At 41.7% G+C, this 26,536-nt stretch overlaps 1 protein-coding gene across 2 annotated transcripts in view; it reads left to right on the top strand.

The window, feature by feature from the left end:
• The window catches only part of LOC146811192 (uncharacterized), a 53,171-nt gene that overhangs the window by 6,733 nt on the left and 19,902 nt on the right, over positions 1-26,536 (top strand). The window contains exons 5-12 of one of the 2 annotated variants that reach the window (XM_085618225.1): positions 3,583-3,657; positions 6,168-6,233; positions 10,721-10,753; positions 14,264-14,296; positions 17,601-17,633; positions 18,086-18,118; positions 18,824-18,856; positions 19,017-19,049. In XM_085618225.1, coding sequence (XP_085474351.1) covers positions 3,583-3,657; positions 6,168-6,233; positions 10,721-10,753; positions 14,264-14,296; positions 17,601-17,633; positions 18,086-18,118; positions 18,824-18,856; positions 19,017-19,049 — 339 coding nt within the window. The remainder of the gene's footprint in view (positions 1-3,582; positions 3,658-6,167; positions 6,234-10,720; positions 10,754-14,263; positions 14,297-17,600; positions 17,634-18,085; positions 18,119-18,823; positions 18,857-19,016; positions 19,050-26,536) is intronic. The other variant, XM_085618226.1, reaches the window with a different exon arrangement.

Below are 26,536 nucleotides of genomic sequence, written 5' to 3'. Positions count from 1 at the left end.
ACTGCTGCACACCTTTTGCGTTGCACCGGCATGCGATGTAATCGCATGCGTTGTAACGGTTGCGGTAAAAAGGCTGTTTCCCCAAGCACACACCAAAATTCACCTTAAAAAAAAATATCAAATGCTCTTGGATTTTTTTTCAGGAACGCTTTTAGGAGGCTTTACCATGAGCACAATGCACATTGTACATAGTACAGTATAATTTAATGATTCAGATAATCAATGTGTAATGTCCCATTAGGTCACTCTATCACATATAGTAGAGGAAACATCTGAAGGGGACATTGGTCTATTCTTTAACGTAACCGTGACAAATGATATGGTTAACAGTTTGAACAGGCACAGCACTAACAGTTCCAGAGTCAAGATCTGTGTCTCCTATGCAGAGGGGCCTATGTCTGGCAATTTATATTTAGTTCTGTTATCACCCACAGCAGGCACATGCACAGCGTTCCAGCACCACTTCAGCTACACTCAGAAGGGGGAATGAACCAAGGTGGTGGGGCACTCCATGCCTGGCTTTGGGAGCAAAGAAAGAGTGGGGGAACAGAGTCATGACTCACTGTTGGACACCCTTTCCCTGGTCCCCTCAAAGTGGACCTGTAACTCACACACAAAAATATCCCACTCCTGCATGATTGGGACCCTTCATAGGCCCCTCAGCTCCTCCCTGCACAGCGCTGTGGACTCAGCTTTACTCCATTTTAAGATTGCCAAATACCAGTAGGACATGTTCGGAAGGTAGGCACCTTTCCTGTTCATGGCAGTTGCGTGTTTAGTTATTATTAGGACTAAGTCTATGAATCGGAGTGTTGGGCTTCTCTATCTCGTATGTCAGAAAATCCCCAATAATTCCACCTCCAGGGTGCTGAGATCCACTCTACCCGTAACCTCTGCCAAGGCATCTAAGACCGCCCCTTATAATAAATGTGCCTCTGGACAGTTCCAGAGCATATGTGCCATATCTGAATTTCCGGAGTCACATCTGGGACACACAGACTCGCTTTCACATCTGCGGTGCAGTCTCTCAGAGGTAAAATAGGCCCAGTGTAAGATGTTGAGCTGGATGTATTGGAACTTTGCATTGCTGAAATTGTTACGGGGTTAGATGAGAGCCCTATCTAAATTTTTAGGAGTGCTCTCACAGCCAATGTCTCGTTCCCAGTGTAATTTTGTAGGCTGCATCAAGTCCCAAAAACTAGAGGCCATCGTACATGTGAACCATGTGATCCCTCACATAGACTGCGTGGAAAAATGGATGTGTCTCAGGTTCTTGTAATATGCCAAAGCCGCTGTAATTCAGCCAGTGTTGTGCGGTGCACTAGGTAATCGCGGGGGGGGGGGGTTCTCATAATGTTTGTGTAGGTGCTGAAAGGGTGCAAGATCTTCCTAGTGAAACAAGGTGCCCAGTGTGACTGCCACTCCCACCTCTCAAAGTTCCACCCTCTCACTTCAGAGCAGATGCCTGAAAAGGTCCTATAGATCTAACTCTGATGTATGGCACATGTGTCGGAGTGAAGCTCAATAGGGTATTGGAATGCAGGGGGAGTTTACCATTCAGCAACAGAAGTTCATGTATTATTTGAGCAGCTCGGCCCAGTGAGGATGAGCCGGCTCAGCCAGATGTTGACCGCCCGCCATTTTGATGGCCACGGTGCCACAAGATAATAATGCTCGAAGTTAGGAGCCTCTAGGCACCCCAACACAAAAGGCAGCTCGAGCGACCTCATTGCAACCCGTCTCCACCGTTTGTTTCAGATAAGGCAGCCCAACATACCATGCAGTGTGTGGAATGTGGAGAGTGGTACAGTGACCGGCAGGTTCTGGAAGTAATACAGGAGATGGGGAGCATCACCATCTTAGAGAGGGAAGCTCACCTGCACCATGAGGGATAGCATGCTGCAGAAGGATATCTGTAGCCTCAAGGTGGTAATTGCCCTCGTAAGATTGCCATCACGTAGATCATGGGTTTCATGGTAGATGTGACCGCCAAGGTAGCGGAACGTGGATGGTTCCCAGTGCACCTGGTGGGGTCCTGCCATGTGGGGCTGTGGAGGGCATTACGGTGTCAATGGAGCAAGACAAGTTCACTCCCAGACCTGAGGCATTCTTAAGTTGTTCAAGCACTGAGTTGATGCTCCCAAGTCCCTGTTGGATGTCATGTATGTAAAGAAGGACATCATCCGACCGCATGTAGCACAGTCCCTTAATCAAAGGCTATTGAAAGTAAAAGACTCCGCATTGAACTGACATTTTTGAAATGTTTAGATCTGATGACAGCATTTCCAAAAATGCCAGATTCAAGCACTCACTGTGAAGGGAGAGAAGATTGAATAACTTGAGTGTTCATTACAGCAAAATGAAAACAAATACTGCTGGGTATATGTAGGTGATATATTCTCCATAACATGTGTTAGCAGTATCTCAAAAAATCAAACATCAGAACGCTTGAAACATATTAGGTTTGGTACTGAGGTTTAAGCATATCACAAACAAATACAACCTCAAGACAGAAAGGTGATGCATGTTGGTCGATATTACCTGTACTACCAAACTGCTAAATAGTGAGCAATATGTGTTTTATCATTTACAGCTTTTCGAAATGACTGATGCGTTGTCCTGTTATTAGACAAATGCCAATGTATTTACTTTGCTGAAATGGCAGCATTTCAATGGAAATTTTATTGATTATTCATTATGGAGTTGCTTGTTGTTTGATACCTTCCCTAAGGACAGAGTGCCATTCACTAATTGCTCTTTGGCACTCATTAACTGCCATACCAACATGTTGGATTTGCAACCTTTTTTCTTTATATAGTAAAGACATTCACACACATAGGCTTTCTTAAAGATACAATGACAATGCTGGTCTTTTGTGAAAAATATATACTATGCACTATTTCATTATTTATACCTTTTAACTTTATCAGTTAAATTGTCAATTTCATCTTCTGGCTCCTTTTCATAACACTCTTGTTTGAGAGTAAAGCCTACTTCTACTAACTCAGTGTAATCAACAAAATGGCTCTTCTCTCTATATGACATTTTCTATTACAGCAGGGGCTGACACAAACGCAGCAAATCGTTACCAAACATTTCCCCTAACAATAGGCCAGACCTATTGGATTTGCCAATGCTTATTTTCTATTCTCTCTGATCAGTGATTCAGTTCTAACAGCACTAGGTGGCACCACTTGCGACATTTTTAAATACATACATCTGACTTTTCATTTTTATATTTTTTTCATTTGCCTATTGAATAACTTTCAATGTGGTATGACTGCTGTTACTCTTCTAAAGAGAAATCTTTGGCTCATGATCTTGGTGATGTACAAAATGTAATGTTCACTCTCTGTGTAATTAGTATGTTCCTAATTTTGAAAGCCCTACCTTGGTCTTGCATCTTCTCATAACGAGGGTGTAATAAGAAAACAGATGTTTAGCCATGTTTCATCAAAGCAGCATAGGATCATTGTGTTGTGATGTTTTAAAAAAAATGTTTAAGGCTATCTATTCAACTGGTATTAAAATAATGTAATCAATTAACAATCAATAATGTCTCTTTCTCTAAAATTTTCTTAGTCTGGAAATTATGGAGACATTGCATACGTGGAACGTACTTGCGATGGTTTATTTGCTGGTCTAGGAGGAGCACTGGTAGGTTAACTTTCTTAATAAAAAAACATGGCGCTTGATAATTTCCTGATTAACTCTACTTATAAAACTTGTTTTTGCATTACATTTACAAACTCTTCAATACACTTAATGCATGATAACCTTTTAGTGTGATATCTGAACTTTACAACAAGATGCAGATCGTAAAGTTTCTCTACCACCTGTCAGCCGGACACCTGCCAACATTGAGTGTATATTTCTCACCATAAAAGTTAGGTTGCTTGCCACCCACCACTCAGCAAACTACTTCACATAGCTTGGGCTTTCATTCAGTCTGCGTAGAAAGGCAAACATTCTTATGCACATCAATAACAATTAGACAGGTATGCCCTCTGATTAGCAAAGCCAGAATATTCATAGTGTACAAATCTCGAGGATAAAACATTGAATCCAAATTATCCAAAGGTGAGTATATATTTTCTGTACCTAACTCCATGCATATGTTCTTTTGTGATAAATACATCTTCCTGGTATGTAGCTGTGAAGTTGGGAATAGTAAATCTATGCGTCTGCTGTGTGTACTAACTTTTGATATTTTGGTCTATGATGTTTGTCCACAGTATTCTTGTATCTCGATATTCTGAGCTTTAATATTTAGTTGTACAACTATTAAATGGGTGTTAGATGAATTCACCAAAAGGAAACAGTAAATCCAACACACATTAAGATGGAGGAGTAACCTACGGAACCTACTTGCCAATAGGAGGCATATTCCAGTGCAAACCACTTGTAAATATTGCAGTACTACTTAGAGAAACCTTGAAACATTGGGATACGTTGCTGAATCACTAGACTATAGGGGGGTGACGTATCTAAGCCATCTTCATCAGAGCTCTTGAAAGCAGAGCCCACTTGCTGGAAGATGGATCCCTCGTTGCCATTGGAATTTTGTCATACAACTGGTAGTTGAACAAAGAGGAATATAGCCAGTACTTTGATCAGGTCCATGATGTCTTCTTCATCTTGTTTCAAACTCTGAAAGGTTTCAGAACATGTTACAAACATCATTAGAGTTATACAGGTCTAGATACACATGCCAACAGAGTTTAATGTTAACATGAAATATATGTCAATATAAAAATACATGTATTTAGAACATGGTATGTAGAGAATACCTATTATAAATGTAATACAGATCCACTTTGCAGTCCAGGTCTGACAGAGACATATATTTATTGTGTTGTTGGAGAAAATGGCAGGCGACACTGCTGGAAGTGCCTTGGTTACCTGGATTTGAGTGCACATGGCAGTTTGCTCCCATATTGTGTTACACGTTGTGAAAAATTCCAAAACAAATTTCATCAGACAAAATCTGGCAAATGCTGAGTGGAGAAAAATAGCAACACTCTAAATTATACAATGCAAGATGTGAGAACATGCCACATATTAAACTTTTATCTCACATTTCAAGCTGCACATTGTGGTTTGGGAGGTAATACTGCAAAGGGGATAAACTGAGCTCTGTGGTATTCATATTTCCTCAGACAGTGGTATCTCTCGTGATTACGGAGGCTCTGCAAATGTGGATCTAGAAATTAGGATTAGCAAACAGATGTGAGCACAGAATCTCATAAGAGTTTTAAGAGGGCCATAATCATTGATACCAAACCAAGAAATGACTGCTAAGTGACTCTAATGAATTATCAGTGTGTCTAAGAACGTGACTAACAACATAATCACAGATCTGTTCATTGTGGCGAAGTAGCCTGTATATGAGAGATCTGACAACAATGACTGCATTTCATGCTTTTAAACGTGTTGCAGACAGTGCAAGTCCTCGTTCTTAGAAGGTAAATAGGCTCAGATTTACAAAGATGTCACGAATGCAGTGCAGCAACCAAAGTTGCTGGCTGTGTTGCGAGAGAGGAGGAGAGCAGAAAACCACCATATCTTCTAAAATATCCTGCTCTCCCCTAGCACTGGTGCACATTTAAGTTCCCTAGCGCCACATACACACACCCTTGCACCTTATTACAAAGTTTTCTGCATCATGTCTAGCACAGGTTTTGTACTGGAAGAGTACCCTTCTTTTGCAAAATACTGTTCCTAGACAAACTTTAAAACTTTTCCTAACTTTGGATGTGTCTGCAGCACATATGCAAAGTTGGAAAAGTTTAGAGAAATATAAATGTTTCTTCTTTTTACACTTGCCTCAAAGATTCATTATTTTTTAGTGCAAAACTTTGGCTACTATTGTTAGGAGATGAGGTTTTGCATGAATAACTGTGGGTGGTTGCATGGAAACAACCTTGTACTATCCATGGAACATCCCCCTTGCCGCAAATCAATGGATATTAGTTTCAGCCAACTTTCCAGCACAAAACACATTTTGTGTAACTTTTGTGAGAAAATCTGCCCCATAGATGTAACAGGCAATTGTGGGATATGGAGCCAGTTTACCAATCTGAATGTTCAAATAGATGTTGTTTGTGTGGCCTGGTCTAATTCTACTAGAAGGTGTCTGTGGCTTATTTTCTTCTGTCCTCTTACAGGGTGGAGTTTTGCATGGCCTTGGACTTGCTGCTGGTGAAATTGGCCTATGTTTGACCGGAATATTGGTAAAAGCTCTTTCTTTAATACATACATTCCTGTCTGTTCAATGCCTACTAATTTAAACATCGAAAGATAGAAAGGCAAACATTTTCTAGTGGATTCTGGCAGAAGTGAGAACTAAGTGCCAAGAGGTGATTTTCATATGACTCCTATGTACCTCCACTTCTCATCATCTGAGATACTCTTCACACTACAAAATGTAGAGTGCTCAAACCCAATCACACCAAAGCTTCACTATCAGTCATTCGTCTGATCATAACATATTTTTTCAAATTCCAAGTAGATATGCATAAGATTCACCCCTGTCCACTGCAACAGCCCAACCTAGATTATGAAACGAGTAGATGAACTTCAGCAAGCAATGCAGCATTTTTTCTTACCATAACTATATAGTAACTTATTTGTTTGCTGGAAATCTATTTCCGGGAATTACATTTTTTTAATGTATTTTCAGAGCATGTATCTATAGCACAGAATGGATTCACTCTGGTTAACAATATTATGATCACTGAATGGATTGGCACAAGACCAAATGAACCAGGCTGTAGTATGCCAGTATATCGTCTGCATAAATATGTTGTCCTAAATAAGTTTGAAAAAATAATGTCTGATTAGGAGTAGCTTTTCTATTATTAAGTTTAATGGGGTGATATTTATGTTAACAATATTTTGGAAAATATATTTATGTCAGATGGCACCAGGTACGGTTTTGGTAGGTACGAAGCAAAAAAAGATGCTACATAATTCAAAATTCAAACATGAGATTTTACCAAATATCAAGCTCATTGAGTACTAAAAAATGTCCAATGCCACTCAGAAGGACTGGTACACTAGAAACCTTCTGTTAGGGAGATTGTATCTTGCTAGGGCTTAATTGTTGTCCTTAAATTATTTATACAAAACCTATTTAAACCTATGAAATCCTTTGATTCGGATCCTCAACAAAGAAATGCTGCTGCTGGAAGTACGAAAAGAGTCCGGTGGAATCCAAACGTGGATTCTAGATGGGAAGAGCCTGAAAGCAGAGGGGACAGAGTCCGGGTCACTTTGGAGTGACCAGGGGCTCGGTAGACAAATGCCCACCGATGTCGGGTGCTTCAGGTGTGTTGACTGTGATCTTGACTCTTCAGTTGCGAGGACCCGGAGCCGTCTAGGATGACCAGGAGAAGGAGGCGAGCTGTCGCACGAAGGATGTCGAGTACTGAGGGGTCAGTGTCCGGTGGGAGCACCAACAAGCCTTGGCAGCGGCAAAGAGCGTAGAAGGTCCAATTCGGTGTCGAATTGGGGGGTCGGTGTCCGGCGGGAGCACCAACAATCCTTGGCAAAGCCACCCATGCAGGAAGGTTAAACAGGTTACGGTGCAGACCAGCAAAGTCCAGGGGACTCACCAAACAATGGGGAGTCAGGGCATGTCTGGAGCAACCAGGAAAGCCCATGAAAAATCAAGATGACCTTAAGAAGGACCCATAGGCCGAATGACCAGAAGTCGCGAGGGGACCACGAACAAGAATGCAAAGTACCAACCCACGGAGCACTTGGTGCGAGGAGGCCAGAGTCCTTAGGTGCAAATACTGCTCAGGGTGAGGACTACAAGGAGTCCAATGCACAAGCTCAGGAATTGCCAACAAGAATATGCAACTGCAATGGACGCGGTGCACAGGGGTTTGGGTAATGCAGTCCCTACGAGAGATGTTGGCCTCAAACTTGATGAGAGGGCAGATCGACCTCATGGACCTTTGGAAACCTATCTCCTGTGTTGCTGAAATCTTCCACAGGAGCTCATGAGCAGCAGACCAGTCAGTTGGGGTTCGGTGCCTGCGAATGCAGGGGAGTGACTCCTTCACTCCAAGGGAGATTCTTCAGTTGTCTTAAGTGCACCACAGGTCCTGCACGGAGCCTGTATGTAGCAAACGCACAAACTAAGCTTCGGACGGAAAGGGTGACAAAGTTGAGCCCAGTCGATGTCCAAGGTGTCCAGACTGTTGAATGTCAGTGGTTTCTTCTTGTAGAAACTTGTCCACGTAAAATCTAAAATCTTACAGCCAGGTAATCCCTTTTGTACCCAGGGGAGAGGGTTGGACAGATACAGGGGACCCTCCTAGGGGAGGTGCAGGACACAGGGGTGGTTATACCCATGTCCTTTGTCCAGATTCATGCTAGCGCAGGAACCAATGGCTCCCAGAACTGGTTTGAGCTCGACTATGCATAGGGACACCAAATGTGGCACAAGTGCAGACTTTCAGACACTCTCAGAGTGCACCCACCCAGCCTCATACACTAAATCCTGTTTGGGAGATGGTTACACCTCCCTGTGACAGGATGCCTATTGTGCTGCCTTCCTCTTCTCGAGCTTGGCTCAGCAGCAGGAGGGCAATAATATGTCTCTGGTTGGCAGCTTCTATTTTGTGGTGTCCGGGTCGAGAAGGCTGGCACCGTTTAGACCAGTGACCCCACGAAGGTCGCTTCAGAATGGTAGAATCATACCTCCCACACCAGTTACTGGTGTGGTGATATGATTCCAAGGTGTTTGATACCAAACACGATATGTTTCTATGCAGCTGTTTTCGAGATAGCATTTACCATGAGGTGATAATGCAACTCTACCTATGTGTCCGGCTGAGTCACAGACAGCACGGGAGAATGGTCCACGAAGGCTGCAGAGAGGCTCTGCTCATGCAGGGCCACTCTCTAACATAAAACACAGCATCCTGCCTTCAGGATTGTTAAGGCCTGCTATAGGAGTGACTTATACATTTTAAGTGTAGTGACAAATAGATATAGTGAACCTATGTCTAAGGTAAGTGGTATAAGCACCAGCTTACACACGTTGCAGTAGCAGACCTGTAGTTCCATTTTGCATGGTCTCTCATGGGTGGCATAATACATGCTTCAGCCCATGGGAGGCCTCTGGGGTGCCTATGCCCTGTGTACATGGGGACCATATACTAGGGACTTATAAGGTTACCCAAGTATCCAATATGGAGTGTGCCAAAGTACATGCATTGCAATTTTAGGGAGAAAGCAGATAGACTGGGGTCCTGGCTAGCAGGATCCCAGTCAGCCTAGTCAAAAACCAGAAAAACACCAAGCAAAAAGTGGGGGTAACCATACAGTCAGATCCAACCTTCCTACAATAATATTTTGTGACTTTTTATTTTGCTCTGTGATATACAACTAGGCCCTGATTTACATATCACTTAAGTTGCGCATGGCAGCAGAAAAGTTGCTCTGCATGGAGGGCAGAGAGCAGAACAGTGACAATTTTTCTAAGACATGACGCTGTTCTACTCTCTCCCTACGTTGGTGCACTTAACGCTGCCATTCTCCTATGCAGACACCCTTGTGAAATAGTGCAAGGGTTTCTGCATTGTGGAAAGCATAGGTGTTATACTATAAGCGCTCTCTTCCGGATCACTATGCTTTAAGGCGTTTCCCACTTTGCATGAGTGCTGTACAATGCAGGACACATGCAAAATGGGAGAAACATGGAGAAATGAAAACATTTCTTCTCGTTATACCTGCCTTGAGGAGGTGCAGAATTTGGGTGAAAATCCCTGTCTATAATTCTTTGTAGATAGGGATTTGAGGCAAAAAAATAGAGGTGGTTGCGTGGGAACGCCCATGCGCCACCCATGACACACACCCTTGACCTAAATAAATGCAAGACAGCCCATTGCTCAGCTCTGTGTTACTGTAGGTTACAATTCAACAAAAATCGGTCTTTGCGTTAGATTGCAGATACCACCTGAATGCTTTGCTTGGAGTTTGCGCTACAAAAGTAACACAAGCCTGATGCCAAGTGTTTGTACATCTGGGCCTTAATTGGGAAATACATTTCAGGTTCCTTTAACAAGTAGAAGATTATGGTAGTGTTCACGACCCAGGTAGAGGATGGGCCACTGGGATCTTCATTTAAGACTTCATTTAGAGTTGGATGGTGTAGAAAAGGGAGAGAGAGTGGTATATATACTGGAGAGGAATAGACATAAAGTGAGAGACCAAGGGGCTTGTTCAGGATTTGGCAGAGCAGGAGCCTCCCCATAAATCAGCAGGGCGACCATCCCTCCACACATGCCATTCCTCTGCTTCATTTAGAGATGGGGTGATGTTAGGTTTCAGGGAGTGGCGCCTTTGGAGACTCTGCTTTTTGAAACTTTTGACCTGGCAATCCATTGCCAAAGAGCTACTGGGTCATCAGTAGTCTTAAATCCTCCATACTTAGACATATATTTTTCTTGCATCATTCAGGAATAAAAGCGCATTGGTCTCTTGTGACATAAATTCCTCTTTGCCTCAAGGCCATTGATTTTTCATTTGGTTTAAAGAGCCTTGCTTTGTGTATTTTTTAAAATCTTGTTCACCTGAAAAAGGCTTCCACTATTTGTAATTTCTGAATCTGTCTCTGTGCCTTTTCCATAACCGGCTATGACTGTGTAAGGGCTTTTCTCTTTGAAATCCTGTACTTCTAATTAATGTTCTCTCTTCTTTTCAGGGAGGAATTGCAGGAATAGCTGGAGGTCTTGTGGTAAAGTTCACTTTATTGTTTGAACCAATTTATGATGACGTTTACTGTTTGCCTGCACAGACAGAATCACTTTATAAATGTTTAAATCTTCTCAGTAAGGCTTTCTGATAAAAAGGCACTTCCTCTCCTGGGCACATTTGTGTTTCATTAAGTGTTAGGTATTCATCACAGGCCGGATTTACTAACCTTTCATGCAGAGCAGTGTGGCTGCATTGAATGAAAGAGGAGAACAGAAGAGCACCATGTATACTGAGATATGGCAGTGTTCTCCTCTCACCCCACACTGGCTCACTTTGGACTGCCATCCGTCAAAGCTCACACCCTTGCATCACAGTGCAAGGGGGTTCTGTCAAGCACAGTTTATGTACTGGAAAGGGACCCTTCCAGTACAAAAACCATGCTGTAATACTGTTCCAGCTTCCTATGTGTGCTGTACGGTGCAGAATACTTGCAGAGTGGTAATAATGTCTGTTCCTGTGACTTTCACGCAGGCCTAGAAGACGCATAAAGTTTTGGCACAAATACTTGTCTACAAATGTTAGTACGAAAGGAGCTGTGTCAAAACTCATAGACGGTTGCATGGGAATTCCAATGTACCACCCATGGTAAATCCTCTTGAAGCAAAGAAGCACAACGTGTAATTTTAGGCAACATTCCAATGCAAATCATTATTTGAGTTGGAAAGTAAAGTATAGCACAATACTTTGTGCTGAGTTTGTCTCACTTTTGTGTGACTAAATCTGGGCCGTATACCTAACATGTAACAACAAAAAGATCTGAGAACCCACATCATATTTTTTAACGTTGATGTTTGTGAATCAGGCTTCCCTTAATAATTATGTACTCATATTTGGGGAAAATGCACATGAATTTGCTGAAAGATTGTGATTCATTCTTTTACCATTAACTGGGAAATTAATCAGTTACAAAGTACACTCCCCAGATACAACGTCCTAATCTGTGAATGTTTATTTAATGATGTCTTCTCCAGTGCTATCTAGACTACTGGTGTAATGTACCCATCACTAGCTGTTGAATATTTTAGGATATACACCTCATCCCCACCGCTCTGTGCTTTGATACCGCTATTTTTGTGAATGTTTCCGGTTGAAATGTTACTGATGTTCAGTAAATAATTTAATCATTCATCGTTTAATAGAGCGCTAATGTGTTGTTTTTCAGACACTTGCAGGCACTTTTATTTGCAAACCTTAACTTAAAAACCAAATGCCATGCTCATGAGCTCACCCTAAATAAGAAAGATGTAATTTCAATGGTGGTAAACCACAGTATAGATGAGATTACATGTCACTTGTCCACCCCCCACACTCTGACAGGAGCAACTATGAATGAAAAATCATTTATTGATTTGATTATATGTTATTTAATTACATTTTGTTTGTATGAGATGTTATTTATTGACATAAATATTGTGGATTCATACGCATTGTTAGTGGTGTGCATGTTATTGTTTGTATGACTATTCTGTTAGTTATGGGTTGTGGCCATGACAATACCTGCACTTTAACCTTTCTATGTTTCAATGATTTTCTTGGGAAAATATATAACATCTAATCTTTTTGGGAGGGTACAACTCCCCCTCTCCCACCTCATTTGTTTTAACCCTCTCCATCTTTCTACCTATAATCGAGGAATGTGTGTGTGTGTGTGTGTGCATGTATATATATACATATATGTATATATATGAATATATATATGCAAAGAATGTAAAAATTAAAGGTTAAAGCTTAGTTACAGTTAAGAAAACTATATTTAACCTTTGTTTTCTATGTTCCAATGTTTTTGCAGTTTAACTTTTGTTTGTATAGAAACAAAAGATTAAAGACAGTTTTCTTAACTGTAACTAAGCCTCAACCTTTGAGATATACATATATATATATATAAATATATATATATATATATATATATATATATATATATATATATATATATATATATATATACATATTTATATATTCACTTAAAAAACCATAGGTTTCACACACGTTATAGTTAGGAATTAGCATTTAAAAAACCTTGCAAATTCACTTAAAAAACTATAGGTTTCACACAGGTTATAGTTAGGTTGACATTTCCCTCGTAAAAAACCAATGAAATTCCCCCGTTATAGTTAGTTCAGATAACTATAATTCGCACGCCCGCAATCCACTGCTGATGACGTCAGATATTATATCACTGTATTTAGACACTTATTTACCCATGTCTTCTTCCATTAATCTTTAGCTATACATATATTACAAATATTTATTTTTCAGAAAGACACATATGTCATCAGTGATGTAATATCTGACGTCATCAGCAGTGGATTGCGGGCGTGCGAGTTATAGTTATCTGAACTAACTATAACGGGGGAATTTCATTGGTTTTTTACGAGGGAAATGTCCACCTAACTATAACCTGTGTGAAACCTATGGTTTTTTAAGTGAATTTGCAAGGTTTTTTAAATGCTAATTCCTAACTATAACGTGTGTGAAACCTATGGTTTTTTAAGTGAATATATATATATGTATATATATATATATATATATATATATATATATATATATATGTATATATATATATATATATATATATATATATATATATATATCAAAGGTTAAAGCTTAGTTACAGTTGAGAAAACTGTATTGAATCTTTTGTTTCTATACAAACAAAAGTTAAACTGCAATAACATTGGAACATAGAAAAGAAAGGTTAAATATAGTTTTCTTAACTGTAACTAAGATTTAACCTTTGATTTTTACATTCTTTGCATATATATATTCATATATATACATATATGTATATATATACATGCACACACACACACACATTCCTCGATTATAGGTAGAAAGATGGAGAGGGTTAAAACAAATGAGGTGGGAGAGGGGGAGCTGTACCCTCCCAAAAAGATTAGATGTTATATATTTTCCCAAGAAAATCATTGAAACATAGAAAGGTTAAAGTGCAGGTATTGTCATGGCCACAACCCATAACTATATATATATTCATGTATATATGTATATATATATATACCCAGAGATAGAGAGCGAGAGAAAGAGTAAAGCAACACTGCCACATGATATTAGTTCTGTCTGTTTAAACACATAGGGTTTGCCCCTACAGATATTATATGGTGTGAATATACCTGCAAGTTGGTAGAATGTTTTGGGCAGCATCATTGCAGGAAAGCTTAGGGGCTTGGTTGCAATATTTCAATGGTGTTAGGATCCTTCTTTAGAATCTCTACCAGTTTATCTCCATGGAGAAGGAAGACATGAGCATCATTAAAAATACAAGTATACATCCCAACATTTCGTGTTGACATTTACATTGTCATCATTTTGTAAAAATGTCCTTTAAACCTTCTAATTCTATTGTCTTTGTCCATTATTGTTCTAAACTTGCCTGGTTCTAATGCTGAAAATGCTATTCATATGCAGTTTCATATTTCTGTGTGGTGAGGTGAAAGGTTTCCCTCTTTAATTGTTTCTTGTTTCTTTCCTGAAGGGAGGCATTCTTAATGCAGCAGGAGGCCTTGTGGTAAGATCAGTCTCTAATTTAAAAAATAATTTGTCACAAACTCTCTCATTTATATGCGTTGCAACACCTCCGAGTACTAGCCCTCCTTGAACCCCTCTACACACATGCATCCACACACACACACGCACACTATGTACAGTTGAATAATTGGTTTAAAACAATTTTACATGGTAAGAAATATACCTCTGCAATTATTATTAAGAAAGTGAGGAATATCGACCACCTGCTGCGAAGTCTCTCCAATATTGTCCATTCTGTACAATGAGTTTTAAACTCAACTCTAGTGGTTAAGGCCTCAATTAGAGTTCGGCGGCCAGGCTACTGCTTCACAAATGTGACTAATGTCTTGTCCACCCTATTACAAGTACTTTATATCCAAAGGCACGTGTAATAAGAGGAAAGGATATCTGTCACATATCTGTCACATTTGATTGATTTATTTATGCGTTTTTATATAGCTCAAACTTTACCCGAAGGTGTCAGAGTGCTTTACAATAGAATCAGTTACATTATATAAGGACTTCAGAGTACTCGAATAACATAAAATATACGAAACAAAAAAATCCAAACTCACGTAATAATGGTAGTAAGTACAAATGTCTACTACAGTTACATATATGCAAGATTCAAATTCACCCATGATTACATTTTAAGAAGAGTTGAAGCGATTAGGGTTATACAAATATATATCACATTTTTACAGAGCATGATCTGGCCATTGCTGGAGTTCTTGAAGGGCACATTCAGGCAGGCCTTTAGGGGCTGTTGCACTCATGGGCTGCATTCCTGGAGGAATCCTAGAGCTGGTGAAGTTCAGATGTCTTTCACAACCGTAGTCCCGTTTGCCAAAACCTCTCCAAGGCAGCAGCAGAGATGCCCGGGGGCCTGTAGGGTGTCGATGGGGGTACAGAAGTTTGCTTCAGTTTTGCTGAACCCAGCACATAGACTGGGGTTTGAGATGTGGGAGGGGTAGCGTCAGAGTGGTTTGGGTCGCAGGGATGTCCAAGTTAGAGGGGGCCACCGGCACACCGGCTCACCTTTGGCACTGTGTTGGGGCCTCCATGTCAGCCAAAATAGAGTCCTTGGTACCAGTTGGCTGGGCACAGCAGTGCATTGGCATTGGACCCGGAGTCACAAGGCCAAAGATCAGCAGCAGCCTCCCTAAACACCCGATGGTGCTCAGCAGCCTTCTATGTACTGGTTACTGGGCATGGGGGAGCACATCAGCGGACCCGGGAGCACACGTCAGACAAGCCCAGGCCGGGCCACAAAGCACACCACCCTCCCGCTGGAGTGGGCTTCACCGCCAAGATGGTGGTCTCCTGCATTACCCCTCTCCTTTGTTGTTGTATTGTTCTTGCTGTAATGCCCCATTCCATGATCCTGGGCTCCACTGTCTGCCATGGGAGATCGAGCGATAGTCTCACTCAACTCCGGAACATGCGTGGCTAGATGGAGGGGCTGCATTGTGATCCATGCCAGAACGATGATCCAGAGACCAGGAGATCCTGAAGGGACTGCCTTATCAGTCGGCTATCGTACAGCATGTTCAATGGCATTTGTAATATGGTAGGCAAGATATCGGTCACATTTGTGACAGACTATACCATTTGCCAAATTCTAAATTAGGCCCAAAGTCCTCTGTTATGCGCACATCAATACTGAGAACAAAAGTCTAGAAGTCACATCATTCATTTTGGTGCTTGCATAAGGATTTCATTATTATTTAAAGTCAATTATGTAAAGTGCATTAAACTGCATGCTTTTGCAAAACATTGTATTAGTCTCAACCTTTTGCATTACATATTATTCAGTATGGGCATTCTGCTTGTGAGGGAATAATTAAACAGACAATAATGTGGTCATTTTGGTCCAGTCCTAGCACTTTTATTAAGACTTAAATTTAGAAAACACAACCCTTAACTTTTCTTATTACATTACACATTCATGTAAAAGTGTGTGATGGTCAGAATCGCCGAATTCATCAAGGTCTCGAATATACATTTGTATGTTTATGCTTACGAGTTGCCTTCATATCCTGACATTTAAACATGCCCCTTTCAGAAATGTATTTGCAGTCCTATGTTGAGCATGGGTGTGTAATACATTCCTCTTCATTGAAAACTCACCTTTGTTCTTTGCAAAATGTGAATTTACGTTCAGAAAAGAAGTTGTTTACAGATAATATGATGTCAGTGTAGCAAATCTGCTCCCATGTAGTCGGACCATAGAATGTTAGCCCTGCTTCATGAGCCTGCGACTGAAAAGTCTCACGATGAATCACCTGCATAAACTTTCACATATAAAGAATAGTTGCAACTTTTCATGAGGAACAGTGGTTTTCAATCAGAAATCTCCTAATGGGAACGTGCCTGACAAACGTTTGTGAGTACTCACAACGCTTCAAGGACATTCATTTGGTAGAAATCCCTTGGCCTTGATTAACCATAACATTTCTTATTGAGCAGAGTTATTCCTACAGGACATTCTGCCTCATTGGAGGAATTTAAGTATGTGCAACCCCATGCGTGAGCACAAGTGAATATTTTTACTCATAAATGACGGTTTGTCCGCATTCAAGTGTCACATTCACAGAAATACCTGATCCTCCAATACAGGCCTCCATAACGGGGCCAAGATCATAGAGAGAGGTAAATACCACTGCTGAATATATAGAAACCCCACTCTTGTCATTTACATGGTATCTATCTCCTGATAGGTTTCGCAATTTGTCACTCTCACTTTGTCAATGCTGATATGTTACTTGCAAAGGGTGGCGTTTGAACTTTAGCAGGTGGATGCAACTTTGATTTAAAATATGTTCATAGATCAGTGGAATATGCATTCTGCTCTGATGGAAATTAAATGGTGCAAAAATCTGCAAACAAAGACTGCTTTCATTATGTCATTCGATTTCTTCCTGCACATTCACAGTAACCAAATTTACTACAAATGGCAAATTTTCCTAACAACATGTAATCATGCAATGTGGCATAATAGTTCACATTTGATTATTAAAAATGACATGAAATTTTGCTAATTATGCCAGTGCAAAAAACAATTCCATCTGAGCCTTGAGAGGTGGTCATCCTTCATGTTTTGGAGTGAGCAACATTCTTCTCTGCTAAAATTGTTTTCCGGTCATTTTTCTGTGGTAATTAATAGAGCAGTGTTAATCACAGTGAAACAAATGCTCATTGCTACATATGATTCTCACAGGACAGACCACCCTACAGCACTTAATGAAATTTTGCAACACAGGTTTTGTTCTCCCTTCTAATTCAGACTTTTTTACCTCCTCCAGGGTGGTGCGGAACATTTGGTCACCGGAATCGTGGTACAAATTTAAATCATATTCTATAGGTGCATTAGGGATTATTTTGAAGAAATTATATTTCCATGCTTGAGTTGTATTTGACCATATCTGTTGCATGTTTTGAAGTGTGTCACAATCTACCCTGCCACTACTGTTCTTCATCATAAATACAATAACTGCAATGTTGACTCTACTGCAACACAACATGCATGTGTGGGCCCATAAGATACCAAATTCCAGTGGTGCAGAAAGGGTGCCATGGGCCCACATGCAAGGGTTGAAAACAAACCCCAAAATCTCAATTGTTTAGTAAAAACAGCCATGTCTGAGATGCATTGGGCCCCTTAAGCCACTGCAACTGCTGTCCCATTGATGTCTATTCCTCTGCCAAAGTCCCTCCCACACCGATTCCCGATAGCAGACATTACAGTGTATCAGCCAGCTGCTCAGTTATTCTTTATTTTGTCTTGCAGGGCGGTGCTGCTAATTTGTTAGGTGGAGTTGCGGTAAGCATTACCTTGAATGAGCACAGGCGAGGGAGCCTGCAAGAAACAGATAGCCCCATTTGATTGATTCTGACTGATAATGCAATCATGTTTTACAATATTCCACCCCCTCCTCCCAGTATTGCTGTTTTCTCTTTTCCCTGCAGAATAGGCCGTTACACCTCACCAATATAAACATCATATTTAGATTTATGTCACAATCTATGCTGCTGCTACTGTTCACAATTTTCAGTATCCTTTGGACCTGCTGCCAGGGGCGGAGCTTTGGGGGGAGGAGGGGGGTGTATTTGTAGTATATAATTGGGTATAGAGGCTTTCAGTCTGGTATGGTGAAGTCACTGTCAAATTTAAGCCTGGATCTTTACATGCCCACACTGACAAGCACACACTGACATTCTCCCTCTCTCTGTCTCTAGTCTCTGCCCTAAAACTTGGTTAGTTTGAAAACTATTGTGTTTTAAGTACGTCTAACAATCCTCTCTTTCCATTGGCTCTTAAGCCCCCCTGTTCTGCTTCTCATAATGTATTTTAACAAGATATGCCAGCATGATTGTTGGGAAATCTGAAGGTACCCCCCTCAACCTTACTGTCTGCTGCACCTTTGATAGGTATGTCACTGCTAAAGTCCCGCCAACATATATTGCCTGCAGAAGACTTAACAATGTGTCTCATTCCCTGCTAACCTGATGTGTATTTGTTCCCCAGGGCGGTATTGGAAATGCACTAACCGGACTTGTGGTAAGCTTTAGCTCTGATTCTATATCGTTGAAGTGTGAAGGGGAACTCCTGCTGAAAACTGTTGGTCTCACATATGGATTGCTTTTGATATATAAATGAATCATATTTTATAGTATTACACCTTCCTCTCTACTAATGCTGTCCTCTATTTGTCCTCTAGAAAGGTGTTACGAACATAGGAGCCGGAGCTACAGTAAGGAAAATATATATACATCTATATCATATAAATTATACATTTATATTACTCATGTCTTTTCATTGTACAAAAATTATGAGTAGGGGCTGTTGATAGCATATTTCCATTGAGATAGGGCTTCACGACTCTTGGTTGTTACATGACATTTTATCCACTAGTTTTAGAAGATGTCACCATCCCTTTTACAAAAAATCAGCTCTGTTTGATGACAAGGATAGTGGTTTAAATACAACAGTGTTTGTTTACAAAATTAAAAAGATAAAACTACATTAGTGGTGATTCCTGTGATTTTAGTTAAAGTCAAAGTTTCCGTGTTTCAAGCTCAGGAGTATTGAGACCACTTAATGGCAGATCAATAAGCTACTGCTCAAGTTCATAACTAAAGGTGTGACTATACCGTACATATATATGCACACTGTGTCATCCCATTCCTGTATCTATGTCAATTCTCTGAGTGAGCCATTCAGTTGAAAAGAGAAATACGATATTAAAGGCAGAAGAGCATGGGATAAGAGGTAATTATTTCATACTGGTAGGTGGAGATCACACCTGCTAGTAAGTGATGCAAACAAATGTCTAAAACCAGTTTCCCGGAAAGGGAAATTGCATTGGTGTACCAGTCTTCAGGAAAAAGTGTCCATATGGAGTTTGTGTGATGGAACATCGCATGCCTATACAACTCATGCCTTACCACGCGATCTTAACCATGACCGTGTCTTTACGACACATGCCTTTACCACGCATGCCTTAACCACGCAATTTTATGGTAAATACATGACTGGTAAAGGGACATGTGTGGTAAAGATCACACTCCTGTCCCTCTCCCCTAATCCCTAAAAATTGCCCCCTACCATCTAATCTATCCATCCCAGGCATATAAACTACCCTGACGTCTATCCTGATCCTTAAAATTCAACCCCCATTCCTCAAAATACTACTCCTACCCCAGCCCCCTTCTTGAGCCCTAAAAACATCCCCACCCTGTTAAACCTTCCCCACCTCCCCCTGCCCCTTGCCCAACTGCCCCCTCGAACTGTAAACTGCCCCTTTCCTGTCCCCTGGCCTCAGCCCTAAAACCCAGCCACCTAAAAAGTACTCCAAAACCAGCCACCCTCCCTGAGCCCTAAAACCAGTCCTACCACCTAAAACCTACCCCCGCCTGCCCCCTGCACCAGCCCAACGGCCCCCCAGCCTATAAACATTCCCTTTTATGTCCCCTACCCTGAGCCCTAAAACTCATGACCCCCCAGCCCTGAAAACTACCAGACCCCCAAGCCCCCAAAACTATCCTAGCCCCCATAACTACCCCCATCCCCTACAAACTACCACCACCCCAAAACCCCACTTACCTCACCGCCTTGCAATCCTTCCTCTTCCTGCTTCCTGCTCTTCGGCCAGCTAGCCAGCAACTTGACCACGCATATGCGTGGTTAAGGCATATGCGCTGTCAAGGCATATGTGTGGTTAAGGCAAGCATGGTAGGGCTTGCAATGTCAGAACACACGTGGCTGAGGCTGCTGTGTTCCAACTGTTTTTCTCATAAGGACACCCTAGGAAATGTAGCATCACTGTAGGAACATATTTTAAAACAACAATGGATACCACTCACACATCAACTGACAGAGCCATGCAGCCAGGTACAAACCCACTCACATGCCTATACAGCCACTCAGACATCCACTCACACAGTGATACAGTCACACAGCCACTCAGATGACACTTTAGAAATAGTATTACTCATCAGTAGTAGAGAGAGTATAGTAATTTAACGTATAGGGTAGATTAGTATTTATCTTTAAGTTTCAGAAATGTTAACAAAACACTTACACTCACTAGATGATGCCAGCAGTGATGTCATTTGAGATGTCATCAGTGATGTCACTGATCATGTCATGTACTAGGCGAGATCATAAGAAGTGCAGTGCGGGGGCATACGTTATAGTTAGCTCAGGTAACTATAAATGCTGAATATCCATGGTGTTTTGCGTGTAACATCTGAGCCTAAGTATAAAGTCCCAGTAACTTTTTTCTTTTACTGAATTTCTAAGGTTTTTTAAATTCTATTTGCTAACTATAACAACACTGTAATCTTTGATTTTATAAGTGAATTTTGAAGCATTGTTAAATTTTATTTCCTATCCATAATGTCCCTGTAAACATTGTTTTTCAACTGAATTTCAAAGGTTTAAAAAAAAATGTATTTCCTAACAGTATCCTGTAACATTTGAGAGTATGTGTGTGTGAGTGGCTGTATAGGTCGGTGATTAGGTATGTGATGGCTGTATGGGTCTGTGGCACATGGTTGATGGGATTAAATGCAGGAGTTAGAAGAGATTAATTATGATTAGGTTGCAGAGGTATGACTTTCAGCAGAAGGAGGGAAGATTGTGATCGTGTAAATGAGTTGGGAGAAATTTGATGAAATAGAGAATAGTCAAACATGCATTTGTCATAGTAGGTTGTCCTGAGACAGAGGAGGCATGCAGAGCCTGGAAGGGATGAAGAGAGACATTTGAAAGAGAGAATAAAAACGGAGAGGCGGCAAACAGAATTTTAATCAAAGGAAGTTTTTAAATGCCGGATTCAAGGACTGTAGTGAATATTTTTGAGACAGCATGCTGTTTGAGGATGCAAGGATGTATAAAGAAGCAACATTATGTACTTGTGAAGATTGTGCTATATCAGAAATTTTTAATAGGTACTAGAAGCAGATACAACCATCTCTTTGTTGCTACACTACTGCTAGACAAATGATCCAGCCAGGTCAGTTTATGAGCTCAAGGGCTGAAATTGAAAAGTGAAAGATAATGGCTGGATGCATATTTCGAGAAAATACCTTGGAAATAATGTACACATTGAAAAAGACATCCTGCCTTTCATCCACAGGTTCGAATCAGAGTATTAATTATACAGCAGAGTTGGATACATTTAAATACCTCTTATTTGCATTGGCACGAGATGGAAGATGAGAATAGCTTCCCAAGGAGTGGAAGTGTATTACCTGCATTACAATGGCTGGAGGGCAGGGAATGCAAATACTGGTATGAGTGAGGGGGCGATGAAACGGCTCCCTTTACAAATTTAATGAACACTTTTGTTAGCAAATTGCTGCTGGTTAAACTTCTGAAGCACTGTCCTTTTTGAAGATGCTGTAGGTGAGTAGGGGTGGAGCTGCAGGTTGAATGGGGCCCTGAAGGTGAACTCGGACAAAACGGAGGTCCTCATCCTCGGCCCCACCCCCTCAGCCTGGGACGACTCCTGGTGGCTGACCGCACTGGGAGCAGCACCAAGACCCACCGACCAGGCACGCAACCTGGGGTTTATCCTCGACTCAACACTCTCCATGGCCAAGCAAGTCAACGCCGTCTCATCCTCCTGCTTCAACACCCTCTGCATGCTCTGCAAGATCTACATGTGGATCCCCACCGAAACAAGAAGAACGGTCACCCAGGCCCTCGTCAGCAGAAGGCTGGACTACAGAAACGCCCTCTATGCAGGAGCCTCGGATAAACTCCTGAAATGACTACAACGCATACAGAACGCCTCTGCACACCTGATCCTCGACATCCCTCGCCACTTCCACATTGCACCCCAGCTGATAGACCTGCACTGGCTTCCTGTTAACAAGAGGATCACCTTCAAGCTCCTCACCCACGCACACAAGGCACTCCACAACACCTGACCAGCACACCTCAAGAGACGACTCACCTTCTACACCCCTAACCGCCAGCCCCGCTCCGCCGACCTCGCCCTCACCACCGTCCCCCGCATCCAAAGAGCGACCACCAGCGGCAGATCATTCTCCCACCTCGCTGCCAAAACCTGGAACACCCTCCCCATCCTCCTACGGCAGACCCAGGACCTACTAACCTTCAGGAGGCTACTCAAGACCTGGCTATTCGAGCAGTAGCATCACCCCTCCCCCCAGCATCTCAAGGGTGAGTAGTGCAATTTACATATTTCTTGATTGATTGATTAGGTGAAACCAAGCATTTGTCTACCTTTAGTTTGTTTTACATTTGTTTATTCACATTTTTGCACACACAATGATAACATACATATTGATCAATGTCAGTAGGTGACCTGCATGTGATACAACTTTACAACAACAGAACAACTAACTTACAGGACAGAAAGTCGAAGAAGAGATCGAGCCAGCGAGTTTTATTGCACTCTACATTATACATGTCTATACGATTATGCTTTTACACATTTTGCTTTATTTAACTACCACAACAAAAGCAACATTTGTGTATTTTGCTATTTAGGACCTTTTGTGTAGAGTAATGTTAATTTAGGTACTTGACTCCACCATATCAGGACCAGTACTATCAGTATCTTCAGTTTGTTATGTGCATATCCATTCCAGGATTGGACCCAATATATCTTTTGGCCTTGAGGCAGGGGGCATAAGTTCCCAATATAGGGCATGTTGGGTCTGGCAGTAGGCAATGTCCTGCAACCAGGCTTTAATCGATGGTGCCTTGGTCTTCCCCCAGTGCATAGCCACTCGTCTCCTTGCCAGGAGTAGGAGCATTACATGTAGTTTCTGTGTGCTCACCGGAGTATATTTCACGTATCCCAGTAAGCCTGTGAAAGGTGTAGGGTCTATTAGAGTTCCTACTGATTCCCCAATCATGCCGTAGATATCAACCCAGTATTTTGCTACAGGTGGGCAACTCCAGGCCAGATGCAGAAAAGACACCGGCTCAGCCCTGCATCTCCAACAGCTAGCATCAGGCCTAAGTCCCATGCAGTTTAGCTCCATCGGTGTCCTACAGAATCTATGTAGGAACTTAAAATTTATTAGCTTTAGCCTGTAATTGAGAGAGAGCACATGTAGTTGGGAGCAGCAGAACTTCCACTGCTCTTCTGAGTTTGGAGGATTTTTTTCAATGTTCCATTCCATCAGTGCTTTTGGAAACAGTACCAGAGCAGTGTTTTGCATGTTGCTATAAAATCTTGTGATAAATTTGAGTGGAGTTGGGCCAGTCAGCAAATGTTCAAGTGCATGTAGCTTAGGTGGGGGCCTTAGGAAGGTGGTGTTTGCTTGTTGGCAGGCCTTGTATATTAGATGATATAGAAATAACTATTCTTGTTTTGCCAGTAAGGGGCGAAATGTATTCTCAGGATATAGATCTGCAAATGTGTGTTTATCCCTAGCCCACACCCCAGCACCACACTTACTGGTCCTCCACTGGGGGGATACATCGGTTATGCACCACCGGTATAAAGGGTGCATATAGGACCTCTAATTTGGCTCTGTTTCCCAGACCTTCCCAGACCCATCTTAGTGACTCAACTGTGTCAATCTAATTATGTGGTCTTCTATATGGCTGGCATATAGCAACTGATAGTGGCGTGGGTGCAGCTTTATCTTGCTCAACTGCAAAATTAGGCTGAAACGGTACAGGGTGGACCCAATAATGGAGGAACTGAGCTTGGGCGCACTATGTATATGACGGAATGGTTGATGCCTTCAGACCTCCCTGTGTCAGGGGAAGCATCAGTAGTTCACATGAGACCCAAGCTTGTTTTCCAACTCAGATCAATGGCGTTAATAGGGACTAAAGTGTCTTGAAGAAAGCCTGTGTTAGTGTAAGTGGAATATTTATAAATAGATATAAAAATGTAGGCAAAATAACAATTTTAGCTATTGCTATACGGCCGGCCAAAGACAAAGGTAGTCTATTCCAAGTAACTCTCTTGCCCTCTAGCCATGTCACTGCCCTGCCATAGTTCATGACACACTGTTCTTGAATATCGCTGCTCAGCCATATTCCCAAATATCAAACAGGTCCTTCAGCCCATTTCAGAGGGTACTCCATTTGACAGGGCTTGGTGTTTCTCGTGAGTGTGAATAGAACCGACTTTGTCCAATTTATTTGTATACCTGCTAGTCCCCCAAATTTTAGGATTTTCCACAGCACTGGGTTTAAATTGTCTGCAGGTCAATAATAAACATTGTGATATCATCTGAGTATAGTGATACGATGATTCCCCTGGTGGAGAAACCCAGTCCCCTGTCCTCGTGGTGCTGCGTCAATCTAGCAGCTAATTGCTCCATAGCGGTTGCAAACAACAGGGGGGACAAGGGGCAGCCCTGTTGTGTACCTCGGGTGATTGGTATCTTCGAAGAGACCAATCCATTTAATCTAAGTCTAGCAGAGGGACTTGTATACAGTAATTTGATCTGGTTAATGTATGTTGGGCTAAATCCTAATCTTGCTAATATAGTAAAAATATATTGCCACTCTAGCGAGTCAAAGGCCTTGGTGGCATCTAAAAGCACCACCAAGGCTTGTGTTTGGGGATTTAAATAATGCAGTACTGAGAAAAAGGTGCGTAGATTGTGTTCTGTAGCTCTACCTGGGATGAAGCCCGATTGATCGGGACTGAAGATCCAGGGAGGTAGGGGCTGCATTCTGTTTGCCAATAATTTAGCATACATTTTGGTATTGGTATTAATTAAAGATAGAGGGTGATATTAGGCTCTTTCATTGGGCTGTTTCCTTGGCTTGAGTAGTAATAATATGATTGCTTCTCTAATTGTGGGGGGTAGAATCCCAGTTTCCTGCACTTGTCCTTACAGCGTCAGGAGCTGGGGGGCTAACAGGTCTACGTAGCTTTTATAGAATGCAGCTGTGAGGCTGTCCGACCCCGGGGCTTTATCCGAGGGCAGGCTGTTTATTACTTGTTTTACATCTTGTACAGTGTAAGGCTCATCCAGGTAGGCCCAGTGCCGCTTGCTCAACCACAGAAGCTCAATCGAATCTAAATAGGTCAGCACCTCCACCGGTATTGTACGTGAGGAGGAGGAATATAATGTGGTGTCGAATTTTGTAACTTGGTCTCAAATTTTTGCGGGCCTCTGACCTCATTGTGGTTATCATCCAGTATCTCGGATATGAACATAGCATTACCAGGTGGGCACAGCATATGAGCTAGAGTTTTACTGGGTCTGTCTCCCTCGCCATATCATCTAGCCTGTGCATATTTCCCCCAAAATTTCACCTCTCTGGGTGCCTCCGCTTCGTATTCAGAAATTAGCTCCCTAATGTCTCTCAGGAGTTTTAGTTCTCCCGTTCTGTAATACTGTAGTTCCAGCATTCTTATGTTAGATTCTAGTTTTTGGATGGTCAGCCTAATTGATTTCAATATCCCAGCCTGTCTGGAAATACACTGCCCTCTTATAACCGCTTGAAGGCCTCCCATAAAGGAGCTTGGAATTGCACCGTTCCTGCGTTTGTGTCAAAATAATCTTCTATATCCCCTATGATTTGTTCCCTGAAGATGGTATCAGTTAGCGCATGAGAAGGGAATCTCCAATTATTAACCTTAGGGAGACCCTCGCGCATGGTCAGTCTCAACAAGACAGGAGCGTGATCCGACAAGGTTCGGGATAGGTGTCTGACCTCTGTCGTCCAAGCTGCTATGTCTGGTGACACCAACCAGTAGTCTAAGCATGACCAGGCATTATGATG

The sequence above is a fragment of the Triturus cristatus genome, chromosome 7 (genome assembly GCF_964204655.1).
Source record: "Triturus cristatus chromosome 7, aTriCri1.1, whole genome shotgun sequence".
Taxonomy (NCBI): Eukaryota; Metazoa; Chordata; class Amphibia; order Caudata; family Salamandridae; genus Triturus; species Triturus cristatus.
This window is presented reverse-complemented; position numbering and strand designations above follow the sequence as displayed.